Source organism: Corythoichthys intestinalis, chromosome 7 (assembly GCF_030265065.1).
Source record: "Corythoichthys intestinalis isolate RoL2023-P3 chromosome 7, ASM3026506v1, whole genome shotgun sequence".
Lineage (NCBI taxonomy): Eukaryota > Metazoa > Chordata > Actinopteri > Syngnathiformes > Syngnathidae > Corythoichthys > Corythoichthys intestinalis.
The window spans coordinates 14207202-14225272 of record NC_080401.1 but is presented as its reverse complement, the minus strand read 5'-3'; the positions used below and the strand labels follow the sequence as shown (position 1 = coordinate 14225272).

General features: G+C 39.9%; 1 protein-coding gene across 4 annotated transcripts in view; it reads right to left on the bottom strand.

Annotated features, from left to right (window-relative positions):
* arhgef18b (rho/rac guanine nucleotide exchange factor (GEF) 18b) overlaps positions 1 to 18071 on the bottom strand; it is an 87932-nt gene that overhangs the window by 12174 nt on the left and 57687 nt on the right. For all 4 annotated transcript variants that reach the window (XM_057841075.1, XM_057841076.1, XM_057841078.1 and 1 more), the window contains 13 exons: positions 17937 to 18062; positions 17733 to 17850; positions 17395 to 17649; positions 17242 to 17318; positions 16064 to 16242; positions 15912 to 15985; positions 10580 to 10765; positions 10308 to 10454; positions 9872 to 9987; positions 9371 to 9439; positions 9193 to 9240; positions 8558 to 8839; positions 8332 to 8481 (listed from right to left, as the gene is read on the bottom strand). In XM_057841075.1, the coding sequence (XP_057697058.1) occupies positions 8332 to 8481; positions 8558 to 8839; positions 9193 to 9240; positions 9371 to 9439; positions 9872 to 9987; positions 10308 to 10454; positions 10580 to 10765; positions 15912 to 15985; positions 16064 to 16242; positions 17242 to 17318; positions 17395 to 17649; positions 17733 to 17850; positions 17937 to 18062 (1827 nt within the window). The remainder of the gene's footprint in view (positions 1 to 8331; positions 8482 to 8557; positions 8840 to 9192; positions 9241 to 9370; positions 9440 to 9871; positions 9988 to 10307; positions 10455 to 10579; positions 10766 to 15911; positions 15986 to 16063; positions 16243 to 17241; positions 17319 to 17394; positions 17650 to 17732; positions 17851 to 17936; positions 18063 to 18071) is intronic.

Sequence of the window (18071 nt, the reverse complement as noted above, 5' to 3'; positions counted from 1 at the left end):
AGAACGGTGAGCAAAAATCCCAGAACCAAACGGGGGGACCTAGAGAATGACCTACAGAGAGCTGGGGCCACAGTAACAAAGGCTACTAACAGTAACGCAATGCGCCGCCAGGGACTCAAATCCTGCACTGCCAGATGTGTCCCCCTGCTTAAGAAAGTACACGTCCAGGCCCATCTGTGGTTCGCTAGAGAGCATTTGGATGATCCAGAAGAGGACTAGGAGAATGTGTTATGGTCAGATGAAACCAAAGTAGAACTTTTTGGTAGAAACACAGGTTCTCGTGTTTGGAGGAGAAAGAATACTGAATTGCATCCGAAGAACACCATACCCACTGTGAAGCATGGGGGTGGAAACATCATGCTTTGGGGCTGTTTTTCTGCAAAGGGACCAGGACGACTGATCTGTGTAAAGGAAAGAATGAATAGGGCCATGTATCGAGAGATTTTGAGTGAAACTCTCCTTCCATCAGCAAGGGCATTGAAGATGAGACGTGGCTGGGTCTTTCAGCATTACGATGATCCCAAACACACAGCTAGGGCAACAAAGGAGTGGCTTCGTAAGAAGCATTTCGAGGTCCTGGAGTGGCCTAGCCAGTCTCCAGATCTCAACCCCATAGAAAATTCGTGGAGGGAGTTGAAAGTCCGTGTTGCCCAACGACAGCCCCAAAACATCACTGCTCTAGAGAAGATCTGCATGAAGGAATGGGCCAAAATACCAGCAACAGTGTGTGAAAAGCTTGTGAAAAGTTACAGAAAACGTTTGGCCTCCGTTATTGCCAACAAAGGGTACATAACAAAGTATTGAGATGAAGTTTTGGTATTGATCAAATACTTATTTTCCACCATGATTTGCAAATAAATTCTTTAAAAATCAAACTGTGATTTTCTGGGGGTTTTCCACATTCTGTCTCTCATGGTTGAGATTTACCCATGTTGACAATTACAGGCCTCTCTAATATTTTCAAGCGGGAGAACTTGCACAATTAGTTGTTGACTAAATACTTATTTGCCCCACAGTACATGCAAGTACAGTAAGAAATATGCCAACTTCACTCTAGGAAGAACAGAGATGAGATTCCAAAGTCAAAATTTAGAACTGTGAAGGGTGTGTATAAACCAAAACCTTATAATTAAGCTGCTTGTGAATTAGCTGGTAGTTAAGTTAACCAATTTTAAATTGTGAAAAAAATAGCATTCACTGTAGATGCAAGTGGCTAAGTTTATGGGATAGTTGCGGAAAATACTATGCCAACTCTTGGCTGGCTTCCTGAGCCTTAGCGATACTGGAGTGAATAGCCCCAAAAAGGCTGGTGAATTCAAATCATTGTGATAGCTGCTTTTCAGTACTATGTTGAAACAGAAAAATGTAACTTTATAGTGACCAATCATCAGCCGATTACTCCTTATTAATACCTGTAATGGCTGCTTCTGTGGCTGGGACAAAGAGTAAAATCTAAACACTTCTGGATTTAAAGTAGTCCTCCAGACCGTCTTTTTTTATTCTAAGCAAATTCTAGACATCTGATTAACAACAAACATTAAGCTGCATCTACTAGTTTTAGTGCATCACGTAAAAAAAGTAAGTTATTGTGTAGGCGTGGGCGAAACAAGTAGCGCATCTTTGATACGTTATGACGTCACTTAAGGTAAACACAGCCGAGCAGCATACGGCAACACTTGCCACGTTTACATGGAGCCAAATATTCCAATTACAATCGGAATATTTGTTCAAACCGAATAAATGTGTTCCATATAAACACCTCATTCGGAATGAATAGGCCCAAACCGAATGGAATTTCATTCCGATTCACAGGGGTGGAATATTCCTTTTCCCAAACCGATTAGAAGTAAAATTATATCATGTAAACAGGGAAGCGGAATGGTGTCTGGTTGCGTTCTTTCTGCGCATGCTCCGTACTGACGTGGTGATGTCACTTGGTGACGTAAGTAACGTCACTTGCAACATGGCTTCCAAGCACACGCACAGCGCACCCACACAACTTTTTAAATGAACGGCGTATCATTCTGAAGTTTTGTTTCCACTCGAAAAGTTAAAACAGCAGCTGATCTGACGATCGATCTCCATGTTTTGCAACGTGACGCTTTGTTTTGATTAATCTGCGCATGTCAGACGGCAGTTGTCAAACGTCCTTTCGGAATAAAGGCAGTCACATGTAAACGCTGGATCGGAATAGATGAAGTGACATGTAAACAGCTGATGTGAAATTTCCATTCGGAATGATTTGAATCGGTATGAATAAAAGTCAGCATGTAAACGTGGCTATTGTGGCTTACGCCAATACGGTGTCGCAAATCAGTGGATAGTTCTTGCAATACAAAGGACTTTTGGGAGGAAATTAGAGTGACGATGAGAGAGATGTTGTGTAGGAAGGTGATGGGCAGCGTGAGCAGTTTTGGGACATACTGCTGCTCGCCACCAACGAGATTTGGACAATTGGTAGGTGAACAAATGTTGATCGAAGGCAAGGCAAATACTTGTATGTGCAGAGCACAATTCATCATAAGCTAAATCAATGCATTTTCCATCACATAAAAGTCACAGTTAAAATCGAAAACAATTATAATAGGAAATATTAAAACAGAGACAAAATAGAGCACAAGTCATATATTGCGTATTTGAACAGTAAGGGCAGTTAGGTATACGCTGTAATTAGCAATACTGTTTTAGCCCTGAATAAAAGGATTTAAATGCATTTCGCCAATGTATGCCTGTCAAGTAAAAAGCACATGATCACAGTGAGACGCCACACTAGCTGGAGCAGAGTGCACAGTACAGTGTTTAGTAGTACACAGCCAGAGTACGGATGTTTATCTTTGCACAGTAAGTCGAGTAAAATAAACAGTATTTGATTTTTATCAAGATATGGTGGCGTGGGGACAGAGATATTGGCTAGTTGCCAATAATAATAGTAGCTTGTGTCCCACAAACTAACAGCTTCAAACCCAACCTTGACACGCAACCCATCTGCAATGATTGTCAATTTTTCCAGCAGTCTGGGGTGAAATGTGAAATGAAACGATTTCAGAGGTCCGCTACAATCATTGAAGGCTTGCAGGCATTTCTCTTCGCCGTATCTTCTGGAAATTTGTGCAGTATTCTCACATTGGGCTCCTACGATTTAGTACAGCCGTATAATACGCATGTGTATACCATTCAACCCATTCACTGATAAAAAAAAAAAAAGTTGAAAGGAGTGGATGGATGAACTCATGAATGGAGTAATAAGGATGTGTGGCCTCGTGACAGTGTAAAAATCTCGTGTGACTTCACACTGTGGGCCCGAAGCTTTTGTCGCTCATTCAGGCAGGCACACTTTCGATGGGGATTGTGTCAAAATTACTGGGCAGATTGGGACTAATTGTTCCTAGTATGTTTCAGGTGATAACAGAGAGTAAGTTCGGGCTAGTAAACTGGATTTGACCATTTGGTTGGTACTTTATTTCTTTACCTCCTCAATATATAACACTGTCCTAAAGTTCATTTTGTACATCATTGGTGTATAAAGTACTGTAGAACAAAATCCTCCACGTGAGAAGTGTTTTGACTTTTACTTTTACTGTGCTTCAAAGATTCTTTTTTTGTGGTAAAATGTTGTAGCAGTAAACTGGCATATTTTCCCTTATGATACATTCTATCAAAGCTTGAAGGCCTTTAATGGTACGTCACAAGATACACACACAAAAAAAAATCTCTTGTGTAGAAAATCCATGGCTTTTATGCTATATTTAAAGTTTGGATGAACTACAGCCAAACTTTTATTGTGCTGAAAAATATCATCCAACTGTCTCCATATGGAACATTCCGTCCCTTTGTTGTGGTTTATGTCTTTTACTTTTCAATTTCCTTCTTTTTTCCTGATTCCAGTCAGGATTGTTTGAAGAAGATCCAGAAAAAAATGAGAGAAAGGGGTAAGAGATTAGATGGGATGGAAAGATGGAAAAGAAGAAGATGCAATTACTAACAATCAAATAAACCAGGGAAGCTCCCTTGTACTGTTAAACACATTAGCCACAGATTGTCTGTGGTTTCACAATAAAGAAACACAAAGCCCATGAAGGTGACTGGTATAAAAAGATAAAGGCCAAATAAATGTCAGACTGTTTTAAACGGGCCATTTCATCGACCAAACGGGAGCCCACCAAAATGTCAGGCTGACACCAGCGCAAATGTAAACCTTCAATTTTGTATGGCGCGCAAATGCCACCTTATGAGCAATGACGGGGAATACATCCTGTGGAGATAGAGAACACTTGGTGAGTCTTTTACAAGGCGTGGAGAGCAAACCCAATAGACTGTGACTGTGTTTGGACCCCAGCTCAAACAGCTGAGCATGATGGGAAGCCCTGAGGCACAGAGAGGCCCTTCAGTGGGGAAAAGTCGGCAAAAGTCCCTTGTTCAACCCTGCTCCCTCCTTTTTTGCCTCCATCAGTCTTCCTCCATGAACACTGGCTCATCTTAGCACATAGACCTTCCATTGTTCCTTCTACAAGGTGACTGGCATGGAGTGGCAGAGGAGGCAGGTTTCCAGGGCAGGAAACTGCGCGGAAGCAGGAGAACATAAACAGCCCTGACTGACAGCACACAAACAATTAGCACTGGCGGTCTTCCAGAGGGTTCTGCTAATGACAGGCTTGCGCTAGCTAATTATACAGCCGGATCCCTCTCATCCTGAAAACCGCTCGGATACTCCCAAATCATACAAAGCCCCACGAGCGTCTTTGCTAACACTACACAATGGACTCTCTTGAAGAGGGTGACTGTGGCTAACCTGCAGTAGGTGAGCAGAGGTAACGTGATCACCTGAGAATGTGGGCCATGTGAATGGTGGGTGAGTACATTTGAGATTGGAATTAAACTGTGTCCACATACAAATACATTAAAGACGGCTCGGCGATGTGTTATCTTGAGATGCTGCGACTACTGTTTAACATCAAATACTCAGCCATTGGTTTAATGCAGCTGTTTCAATCTAAGAAACACTTTTCAAAACAGGCTGGTAACTGTCGTTCCTGCCTTCACACATCTAATCAGACTGCAGGATTTGTGTTGCTGTGTGAAAAAGTACAGAGTTGAGGCTAACTCCTTTGTACTTTGATCAAAGGCACAGACGTTTAAATGCCAAATCTTCTGTTACAACTCCGATACGCCAAATTTGCAGAGTCTCTGAGAGAAAGAGCTAATGTTTATACCAGTAAATACCTTGAGAGTTAAAAATGCCTATCAGTATTTTGAGGTTCTTTCATATAACTGTAAAAATTAAACCATCTCTGTCTCTATCTCTGTTCAGCAAAAAACGGAGCCAGTGCTCCATCAGCAGGTATATCGATTTACTGAAAGATTTTTTTTGATATCTGATAGGCCCTCTTGTGAGCTGTAGATAAATTTTGTGAATAAATAGACTGTTAATGGAGAAATGCATTAGGTGGTCAGTGAATTCATAGTCACAGTTCACTGCTTTCCACCATTTTTTCCTTTGGTCTGCTTTTGGCTGATTGTCGAAGAAAGTAGTCACAAGTATGTAGGTGGAGGTGGTAACATTACTCATTTTTTTCCATTACAGGAGACTCACTCAGGTAACACAATACAACAGCCTGGAGACAAAAAATGACCAAGGTTGAAATAATAACTGAGAGTAATTCCATTTGGCACAATATGAAGCAATGATTCAGGGTAGACCATAATAAACTTGCAAGTAAAAAATATCATTTAGAGTTCCTTTAATTGGCAATGATGTACTGGATTTGGAAAACAAGCCCTTAACGGGAGGATTAAGTGTTTAAAGTTTACTGGCCTACGCACCGCCCTGGGATGCTTATAATAATGTTTTCAGTGGTTTTGCAGTTGTGAGCAGGTTATGAACAAGTTGTCCAATGATATTATTATACAATAATATAAGTCTTCAAAAAGACAGGCAAATACTTTGTGCAAACATACCCTCAGGTTGTAAAGTATTTATATTGTACTTAACGGCTGCCATGAAAGGTTTTCAGGCTCATGCAGTGTAGTAACAGTGACTATTGTGCAATCTACTCATGCCGGATATGAGCCAATGGAAAAGTCTGTATCCAAGGCCTTCCTAATCAAACGGGCCTCCACTGATCAGATGAGATAACACATGAAAGAAGTTCCTCTGAAGTTTTCACATGCTGTGACTCGCTTCATCCTCCCTTGCCCCTACATATGTTCAACTTCAGAAATACACAAACACGCGCAGAGGCGTGTCTGTTTTTTTTTTTTTTTTTTTTTTTTTTTATGAGGCCTAATTATAGCGCTACGGTTTGCTGATGACTCCTAATGTTTAGGTGGTAGGCATTAAACGGCTGCTGATATCTTACTGGTCTAAATCCTGGAACATGTCCCGGGGTCGCAGCCGATGAAAAGGCTGTTTAATGTGTTTTTGATGAAGTGAGGGCGTGTCGGGACGGGGGAGAACGTTTCCAAATTTCCCATTCAGGCGGCCAAGAAAGTCCCAAGGCAGAGCCAACATGATACAGTACAACCCCTGATCTGCGTGTGTACAAAACACACAAACAGACGGAATCAAAACAAATAGTATACGGATGATGTCAGTGGGCGCCAAGTGCTGACATGGCCATGTATCCTTCTGGCTTCAGGTCTTGTCTTGCAGTATAATCTCACAAACAAACAAATGGCACTTTTGTGTGCATGGCTGTTTCAGTCGAGAGTCAAAGCTTGTAATTACAAGAGTGCTGACTCATCTCAGGTCCATCCAAGACGGCTATCCGCGCCTCCTCCCGATTAGATCAGATGCTACGCTTTTTGCAAAGAGGTTGTCCAGGTGCAACCTTTTATCAGTAATGGGATAAGAAGAGTGCTATCCAAAGTAAAGAAACATCCAAATGTAATCACTTTACCCAGCTCCATGCCAGAGCTGTTAGCACCAGGAATGAAACACAGCCAACTGAGTCAAAGCTTTCCATGAAACTTACAAAGTCTCACATTGTTCTGCTAAGAGGGAAAGCAGGATCTAAGTGGGGAAACACATAGATGATGGAAATAGATGCGAAGAAGAAGAATGGAAGGAGTTGTGCTAAGTAGGTAGATTACTGTCTTGGGTTGAAGTAGTTTGAAATTCATTAAACAACAATACAGTACTGTATATGCCTAACTTCAAAATATTGAACCCTCATTTACAATAAACAACAGCTGATATGACCACTAGCAGTTGCAGGTTTTCCATTGAAGCAATGAAGGCATGTGTCGATCTTTAGGTGTATAGGGATGAATTATCGCCGGTAATTTGTGCGCGATTATCTAGTTCCGTCACGCGGCGTATGTAAGGGTCCAGTTTTGGTAGAACTAAAAGAAAACTAACGTTTTAAAACATTTGTTCCACATTTAAAAGAGGGTTACAGTTAGAAAAAGTGATAATTGTTTTAGTTTTCTTTTTTCTTTTTCTTTTTAAACTGCTACTATTATAGGAGATTCTATGATAACAACCTTCCTAAGATTCGATATCCATATTTAGCCTCTGCTAACCATTAACCCTTTTAGGGCAATTGACTATTTTTTAAATAAAATTAACTCCATTAAGACCTGGTAGCCATATATGTGGATATCACATTTTGGGTGATGTATGCCTCAATATTAACATTTGGTATTCAAGTGTGGCCTCAAATATAATTATTATGTGAGAAATTACATTTTTTTAAAAAAGCCAAATTTAAGACCCATTTAATACAATAAGGAATACAGTTTAAGACCCATTTCACATCGATACCAGCAAAAACGTACAAAAGACTTGAAGGGAAATGACCAGGCAGCACAGATAGTTCCGCTTTGTAGTTACGTTATAGTGTCCTCAAAAATCGAAACATTTAAAAGCGAGACTGAAGTTCATGCATTTTTCTCAATAAAAGTAACGTCAATAGATTTTTAACACCTTTCAAATTCGTATTTTAGACCTTTTGTGATATTTTAGGAGACTTTTAGACATTTTAAGGCCTTGAATTCAAATTATTGGATATCAGACAATTTTAAGGCCCAGCAGATACCCTGATATTGTTGATTTTCTTTTTTATTTCATAGTATTTCATCGACTGCCATTGACAACGACAGAAGTCCAATTCCTTTAAACTGAAAGTACTGGCTGTAAATGTTCATCTTTCAGTGCCATTGACGGCGCTAAATGTCCATTCCAGTTAACTGGGAGGGCTGTGAGATATCAATCGCAAGAGTTGTTGACTGCTGACTAATCATTCACTGCCAGCTTCTCCCAGTCAAGATGGATAGACGTCTAGTATCATCAATGGTAGCCAATGAGTTAAATGCAAGCCATATAGTTTGCACCTCAATGGTTTTCCTCTTGATCTTCTTCTGATGTTCCAGGCGTTCCTTCTCTTTTTCTACAGCTCGAGTGGACTCTCTGAGCCTCTCCAGGTCCTGTTGGTAAGTCTCCCTTTGCCTCTCTAGCTCCACCCTCTCCTCTGCCAGCCGCTCCTGTAACCAATTTTTTCATGGATAAGGTCCAAGTCACACAACCATTACAACTGTCAGGTAGGTCTGACCACTTTACCTCCAGCCGCCTGCACTCCTCCTCCCTTTGCCGCAGCCTGGCCTCTGTGGCCTCCACTTGTTGGCGGTGCTTCCCTCGCTCCTTCTCCCAGCGCTGCTGTTCCTGGCGATGCTGAGACTGTAGTTTGTGGAAGCTGGCGAGCTCTTCTCTCTGCAGGGCCAGCGTACGCTGCTTCTCCTGCTCCAGGAGAACATTCCCTCGGTGGCGCCCAGGCAAAGAAGCGCGCTCTGTCAGCGAGACGCGCTGCAACTCAATGTGGCTATCCTGCTGCGATATGATGGCCTGACAATGGAGACAGAAGGAAATTATGACTTTATCCCCATGAAATGTTAAAAACAGAAAAGCTACACACATTTGTCAACTTTTTGGAACCTGTAGTGTTTTAAACATTATATTTGCCTGCCCTCCAAAGATCTCCAGAACAAAGGGCTTTGTAGCAGATGACACTATTAAAGAACTATTTTTTAAGAATAAGAATATTATGGCGATTGTGTTTTGTAGATTTACAATGACATTAATTTCAGTCTACCTTTTTTGGTTCATTATATGCGCAAATGTGATTAGTAGATATTTGAATTAGCAAAATATACTGTACAAATAAAACATTAAAATAAACAATCAATGCATCCTGTTACCTGCAGACTGTAGAGCCTTTGAGAAAGCATTAGCACTTTATCAAAGAACTGGAACGGGAAAAAAAGAAGGTCATAAATATGACATGTATAATCCAAATAAAATGATCTATCACAGGCCATTTCATAAACACCCAATACTGTATCTAAACAAGAAACCGATTAAGGAAGAACCGCAAACCTCTGCCTCAGGGAATGGGTTGGACCAGATTCGGTTCCATCTCGATGGCGTGCAGAAGCTCTGATCAACCTGTGCAGCACCAGCCAGATAGGAACAGTTTAGTTTTTGCCTTTGTTGTACGCATCAAGAACTGTAGCTTAAGTTCTTCTGTAACCAGTGGAAAAGACCGATAAATTACTATTTGGCACACAATGATGACTGTGCTCAGTTTTATACAACGGGTCATCAGCAATGATTTTATTTACATGAACACTGAATGTTTATGTGACCTGAACCATTTATTCCAAGGGTCGAGAACCTTTTTGACTGGGTAAAAATGTAATTACAAGAGAGTCACAGAGTGCGCGTGTGCGTACAGTACGCCTGTGACAGTAACCATCAATATGTAAGATTGATTTGAATGCCGAAATTTGTTTGTTCATTGAGGAAATAAATCATTCCAAGATCAGCCAGTGTGATTTTAGCTTGGAGAGCACAGGACTTTTTGTGCGTCAGACGTACCGTCTGCTCCAGAGTTTGGCTGCCGCAGAGTTCTTTGAGCTGAGGGTCAGAGCTGGCTCGCTGGCTTCGGTCTCTGTTTCTGGACTCGCCAGAAAAGTTCTTCTTCATATTGCCATCTGGCAGAGGAACACACAGCCACAGACACAAACAATGACATTAAAAAATATAGCGAGACCAAACACCCAGACGCAGATAAATTCAAAACCACAAAATGTGCACAAAGACAACAAAAGAATATGTGTCATACTTGGAAAACTAATATTTTGTTGTTGTTTTTAATCTGCCATAAATACTTTCAAAAGATAAAACTGTGTGTTTCTTTGGGAAGAAATGCCATTGCTTAATAATTCACAGGTTATTCATTGCGCAAAGCGCAAAAAAAGTGCAACCCATTAGGTAAGAGGTTTCCTCAGGACATGAAGTGTACTGGACTCACTCTTAGTGAGGATGGTGGGGCTGCTGTCATAGCCCCCAAAGGTTTCTGCTCTCTTAGGCAAGATTCCAGAGCTGCTCTCTTCATCTTGCTGTGATGACAGGACTTTATCCCTTACTCCAGACTGGAGCAAATTCTGGAGGTTTTCCACTGAATTGACAAAGAGAGCAAATTATGGTTCACATGCTGCCACAACAACATCATCAGAGAATCGAGTAAACTCGAGTGCATATCATTGACTCAATGCCATGTTGCTTTCAGCAATACCAGCCTACCCTCAGTGATGGCTCCTTTGAGCAAGGCCTCCCCCTGCTGGAGATCTGAGGCATCACCTCGCAACAGAAGTTTGGAGCGGGAAGCTGAGTCCTCCAGACCTGCCACAGACTCTGCCATGTCAGCAAAAAGTTGCAACTTCTCAGAGAGCGCCTGGACAATCACAGCATCCTTCTGGCTTAGACGGTCTGCAGTGAGAAAGAGTGAAACTTTTCCGTTACTATAACCTATGACTCTCTCACATGTCCTTGCTGTGTGACAACTTATGTTTTTTGCTCATCCTTTCTGTTGCAAATTTCATACCCTTCTTTACAAAAATAAATAAATCCTTACAGACATAGAATAAAATAATTCAGATTCTGATCCAGACTTTAGGCACCTCTTCATGACTTGGGAAATTTACATTACATTATCCAGACCTGTTGATGCAAATACAGTGGACCGGCTTTCCCATAAAAAAAATTCCTCCTTGACTGTAGCCTTTAAATGTTATCTTTTTTTATTCGAGAATAGGGCCGCAACTAACGATTATTTTTATAATCGATTAATCGGATGATTAACTAAATGATTAATCGATTAATGTCACTTTTTTTCAATTACCGTCACAATTTAACTTGAAGTTGTTTTAGGCATGTTGTAAGTAACAATGAAGAGAAATTGGATGACTATTTCCTTCAAATACAAAATTTTATAATAGCTTCCTGACCTAACTGTACTCTAGTATACAACTGTACTGTTTTAAGTAGGGTTGGGCATCGAGCATCGATGGGACCCGGTTCTAACACTCTGATGCTCCCGGAACCGTTTGAATTTTTAAATTTTGATTCTATGTTTCGATGCCCTGACCGCCGAGTGGAAAAAAATTGCTGCCGAAAACCACAAGCATGTGTTTGTGAACATTGCAACTTGATCACAACCATGGACACGGTGCAGCGGCGCTCAAGAGTTTGGCTCAACTATACAAAAAACCTGACCCTTCAGCTCAGTGCAACATTTGCAAAACAACTATATCATGCAAAGGTGGCTGTACGACCAATATGATTAAACACCTCCGACTTAATGGAATACAAGTGCCGAGTGCCAAGTGCATAGCTGAGTGCCGCGTATTTAACCTGCAGTGCCGGTCCTCTAACCTGTCAGAACCAGGTAAGTAAAACAATAACTTACGTCTGTCTTTTGCTGCCCCTGTGACCCAACCCCGGATTAAGCAACAGGTGGTGGATGGACAGATGGGTGGAATAGTACGAGAATAAGTCGTATTTCTATGTCGGGCTAGGGTAGATATCGCATGTATATAAACCTAGATGCGAAATGAGACTTGGCGGCATTAGCACATATATGGAGAATTAGATGTGAAATGACAGACTCACCAGTGTTAGTAAACAGCCGCCATCTTAAAGCAGTAGACTTCTCAGTCTATATGGCCTATATAAGCAGCTACGTACTTTACGTAGCGCATTGCCGCTTCCGTTAAAATCAACAGTATTAAAAGATCATCAAATTATAATCAATAGAAGAATTTATACTAACGCTTCGTCATAGCTCTCAGCTAAGGTACATGTATGGCAAAAGAATATGTGTGAGCTTTTGAAAAATAAACATCTTTGTGAAAGTGCACTCCTGTGGAAAGAAACTTCATCACATTAAAGTTCAAAGACTGATATTCATAAGCAAGTTAAAATATCCGTGTGAGAAGTTCATAAAATTTAAAAAATCGTCGAGAAGTTAAGACATTAATATAAACTATGCAATTTTTTTTTACCCTGCCTTTTTTTTTTTTTTTTGACCCTGCCTCTTAAAAGAATCGGAATCTTGAATTGTTCGGATCCGGAATCGAAACGTGGAATCGGAACAGGAATCGTTCAATTTCAAACGATGCCCAACCCTAGATTTAAGTATATAAAATTTGATATAGTTTTAAAATAAAAGTTCTGAGTATAAAACATGAAAATAATTTCTCAATACACAAATCAGACAAAAGTCATGTTCATTCAAAAAAGTGCTGCTGATTGACAATTTTTTGTGGGCAAAGCGCCAATATAAATTGTGTCAATGATTCATTTGTTTTCCCTAAACAAACTAAAGAACAGAATTAAATAAGGAGGGGGCAGACTGTAATGAAACCGTATTCTTTATCAAATAGTTATTCTTAAATACAATCCAAATCCAATTTCAAAGCACACTCTCGTATGACAATTTAGAGTTCAAGTTTGTATTGAAAGACTCTAAACTGTTATATGATCAGACCCAGCGGCATTGGCGGGCATTAGGGGGCCGGGCCCGCCCTGACAGACTGCTGTGCCCGCCCTAGCTCGATTAGACTGTACTGTGTATTTTTTTTTTTTTAATCTTCCACAAAAACACACACACACACACACACACACACACACACACACACACACACACACACACACACACACACGGAGAGGACGAACCCTCTATTCATCCTATCTTGATCTGTCGTCATTCAATTCAACCAATCTGAGCAGCGAATGAAGGCAATTTCTAGCCAAACAGACATACCTTTCCAGTTGTACGGTTTCGGCGTAATTTGTACAAGTGAGCACTGAATTTTAAACGTGTATGCCGTACGTTCAAAATCTGTACGTTTTTCGTGCATTAACATTTTTTTTTTCTCCGTTCGGATATTGTCGCCGTTTCGGCAATGAGACAATGTTCATTACTACGTTGGTTGAATGACGCGAGAATAGTCAGAGACATTGAGAGCAGAGTGTTTGTTGTGCTGCTGTTGCAAACGCGATGCTACGCTAGATGGCTCCAATATTTCCTGACTGTAGCCGACAGCCTACAATCTACGCCTAGATATCTCATGCATGTAGAACTACACACGAAATGACGCTCGGTGGCGTTAGTAAACAGCCGCCATTTTAGAGCAGTACACTTCTCAGAAAGGCTCTGTTGTAGTGAACCTTCCTAGCGAACCTAAATAACTTTTTATCTAAAATACTCCTAAATCGGCAAAATCTTGACTTGCGTCTATCTTTAAATGATGAAACAGTTTTAAAACTTTCATGTCGAAATGAAATAATAAATAAATGACTTCCAAACATAGCAAAGGTTACTATGTCTTTTGTTTTTTTGAAAAAATGAAAAAAAAAAAAAAAAAAAACATGAAAGGTAACACCAGTTACTTTACCAAGTAACTATTACTCTTACATTCAGGTAACTGAGTTACTAACTCAATTACTTTTTGGGAGAAGTAATTTGTAACTAATCAATAACTTTTTAAAAGTAAGATTAACAACACTGGTCATAAAGATGAAGTCTGCAGAATGAAAAGTGACGAAAGCGGAGATTTTATTCTGCCAATTTGTTGCCGAATACAATTTGCTGCAACTATTGCTGATCACTTCTCAGAATTAGCAAAAGAAATGTTCCCTGACTCAAAGATTGCATCGGTGAGTTAATTTTATCAATTGACCTTTTTAATTTATAATTGGACACACTAAGAACTACCTTCAAGTCAAACTGAATTGCGAGCTGAAGTGCCATGAAGTCCGGCCATCAAGACATGACAGGAATTGCCAAAAGTGCTACATACAATTACAACAAAAGTCACTTTTAATTTTAGTAATCATGATGTAGCTGTAGATATTGATTGTTCTTTGATTGCTCCAGGTTATATGTTATAATATTACCAATAAATTCATATTAATTTGAAAATTGAGTTTTATTTTTGTTTCATATTGCACGTTATATACAACGTGAGATTAGTCACCAATTTGTAAGGGCATACGTCACTATTTGTAAGATTGTCAACGGCCTCGGGTTGACAGGTATGCAATCACAGATAAGGGGGGGCGAGTCGAGTAACCGGCCATTGGGTACTGCGATTGGATAGGGATTGCTTTGATTACAGAAATGGCGGTTGAGCGGCTCCTCCGTTACTAATTCAAATTGGAATGGACATCTGTGTTTTTTTGTGCTCTTTAGCTGCTTTAGTTACCTCTTTAAGCATGACTGTTGATTTCACTGCTCATCTTGACATCAGTGCTCATGTTTATCAGTGCATATGTTATGTTTATGCTGAAGCACTTTAGCTGAATAAATGCACACAGAACTGCCCCATTGTTTGTTTGTTGTTTGTTCGTTTGTCTTATAGATTTTACGATAACTACCACTTGTGACTTCAGTGACAGAAAATATTTCAGTGCACTGATGTAGTGATGTTCGGGTAATAACGCCACTGTTCAGGCTAAATTTACGTTGAAGATGTGTGCCCCCCCCCCAAAAAAAATGTAATGTCCCCCCCCACCCCCCTAATTTCTTTCTGCAGCCAGGTCTGTATATGAATTTGTTAATGTGTGTGGTATCTTTATAAAAAGAAATGAGACAACTTTACTAACCAAAAATAACTCAAGTGCTATTATGCTTCACCAAAAGACAATACAAACGACACTAACTAGCATAATCACTAACTAGCTTAGCACTCCATGCTAAGTAGTAACGTCGCATCAACAAATAATACAAACAATACAATTGGCTTCATTTACTCACCTCAGATGGAGGCACACTGGATCTAACAATACAAAAGACCATCTAACTCAACACTTCGTAACATTATTCATTCAGCAACCGAACAGCAGCAGCACCAGAAGTGAACTTTCTCTGTCTTGATCGAATCACTGGCGCGTGCAAGCACAGCCTCACATTAAACACAAACAAGGACCCAAACGGTATTAATCCTACCGGCAAAAATTGATTATCAAGTTAGTTGGCAATTAATTTATTAATCGATTTTATCGATTAGTTGTTGCAGCCTTATTCGAGAGCCCTGATTTACAGTATACTGTAGCGCCTCTTACTTTAATATACAACCTTGGCCCCAAGATGGCGCCAAAACAACTTTTTTCTTTTTTTTTTTTTATTAAATAAGAGACTACACCCACGGTCAAATGTTTTGAAACATTTTCTCATCCTACTGTATGGTGAGGTGTCTCAAACCATTTGTCCATGGAATAGGGTTGCCACCGTTCAGAAATAAGAAAAACGGGACGCCCCCCTCGCGCCCAAAACTGTACAGACAGAGAAAAAAAGGGACATCCCCAAAACTCCTAAAATGCATAGAAATGTATATATTCATTTATATTCCGTATTTGTTCAATACGGAACGCAACATTTAATTCCCAATTTCGGATCGTTCCTCATTTTAAGGGACGGGTGGCAACCCTATCACGAGTGTACAGCAGAATTATTTATCCTGAGCACAAAAATACTGAATAAACAGGTGAAAATCCATGTTGGAGGATATCAATATAAAATCAGCGAATAAGCAATTTCCTGCAAATATCCAGTGGAAATTTATGTCAGTACCTTGAAATTCCTTTAACCTGCAAGCTCGAGCCTCTTCCTCCTCACTGAACAGCCTCTCCTCCGTATGAGGACAGCTAATAGCAAAAGGACAGAAGAAATTAGTTAGTCTTCCAAGAATGTTCTTAATCAACAGCGTTCTGCATCGCAGCTACCTTTCAACTGCTTGCCGTATCTGTGTCATCCAGGTATTTCTTTCCTCCTTAGAAGTGGTGTGGATCTCGTACATTTCAGGCTCATTGGAAGAAGCGCAGATGAGGAACATGGCTCTTTCGGCATGGGCCACCTCCCTTACAATCAACTTCTGAAGAGAGATGACTGACGGCTTGTTATCCTGGAAGGAATAGAAGGAATTAATATGAAAGAACTGAATTGAAAAGAATGAATGAATTGGTTTGGCTAGATCCAACATTGGTGTGTAACATTAACATGATAGAAGGATATAGACCATATAAACAGTGGTATGAAAAAGTATCTGAACCTTTTGGAGTTTCTCACATTTCTGCATAAAATCACCATCAAATGTGATCTGATCTTTGTCAAAATTACACAGATGTAAAAACAGTGTCTGCTTTAACTAAAACCACCTAAACATTTATAGGTTTTCATATTTACTTCATATATGCATTAGTGCTGCAACGATTAATCGATTAACTCGATTATTCGATTACCCAAAAAATATTCGAATTAAATTTTGCTGCCTCGAGTATTCGTTTAAATAAAGTGGTGTTGTAATGGTTTGTTTTGAAAGTGTTTGCATTTAGCTTTATTGATTTGGGTGGATACACTGCCCTCTAGTCTGCCTCATTTCACATGGCTGAATGCAACTGCTCCCTGACCAACATAAGCTAAGTTTTTGTTTGGGCTAATGTATTTTTTTTTTTTTTTTTTTTTTTTTAAATACATTCGTAATTTAGTTTAAAGGTATATTTAGCCATTTTTTTTGTGGAAACATGTGTTTGAACTATTTGTTAAGAGCATTGTAAAAAAAAAAAAAAAAAAAAAAAAAAAAAAACATTGGCATTTTATAGCATTTAAGCTTGCAGACTTTTGCTATTTAAGTTAGCCAATTGTTCTTTTGTTGTACATACAGTATATCCTCATTTATTCATTTTTTTATACCGTTTGAGGCTCAGGTCAGGTATTTTATTTTTTTATGTTCCTTATCCGATTACTCGATTATTCAAACTAACTAGTTCATCGATTAATCGACTACTAAAATAATCGATAGCTGCAGGCCTAATATGCATTATTCTTACTGGAATCTAAGGTAAAAAATTAACCTTAAGCGTTAAATTAACATGGATCTGTATGTAGTAGATTAATTACTCACCACTGCTGCAAATACATATCTCTGATCCTTCTCTTGTAACAGCAGTAACACGTCAGAAAGGAGAACTGCAAGAATATCTGTAAGAACCACAACCACAATATTATTTACTCTATAAATCATTTTTCTTTTCTTTTATTGTGCCACCCCTCCTACCTTTAAGTCTGCCAGAGGCAGCTTTCCAGTTGACAGTGCCTTCGTGTAGAAGGCGTCGTCGACCCTGCGCCAAGTCTTCCCGGCGAAACACGCGACCATCTTTGATTTTGCCCAGTGCCTTTGGCTCCATCTTGTTGTGGATGTCACGAAGCCGGCATGTCTTTTCGTGCAGATTAACCAGTGAATCCACTTGAACAATCGTGTCTTTAATCAAGCCAAGTGCACGGTTCAGCTCGATGTGTTCTTCAGTACTCGCTTAGAGAGAGACGAGGGTTCAGATGAATACCACTGGACAGATTTTGAACACAGTTTGTAAACACAAATGAAAACGGCCAGACCTTCAGTGCTGTTCAGGATGCGCTCTACAAGTGCTGGGTACTTGGTAATGCGCTGTGTTACCAACAAAATGCACTCAGGAACTCCTAACCGTCGTACAATGGACAGGTTGTTGATTTTCTGAGAAGACAAAAGGCAATACTCAAACTACAAAGCACAAAAAGACAATTTCTTATAAAGATGACAGACATGCTTAGATGTCTCACTCGTATGATGCTGTGGAATCTTTTGTTTGTTTGCATCTGTTCTTTGTAGTAGCTCACAGCCTCTGTGTGATGACTGCAGAAATCGCCGTAGCTGTCTTTAATTTTATCACCTAAATCACCTGAAAACTGCACCGA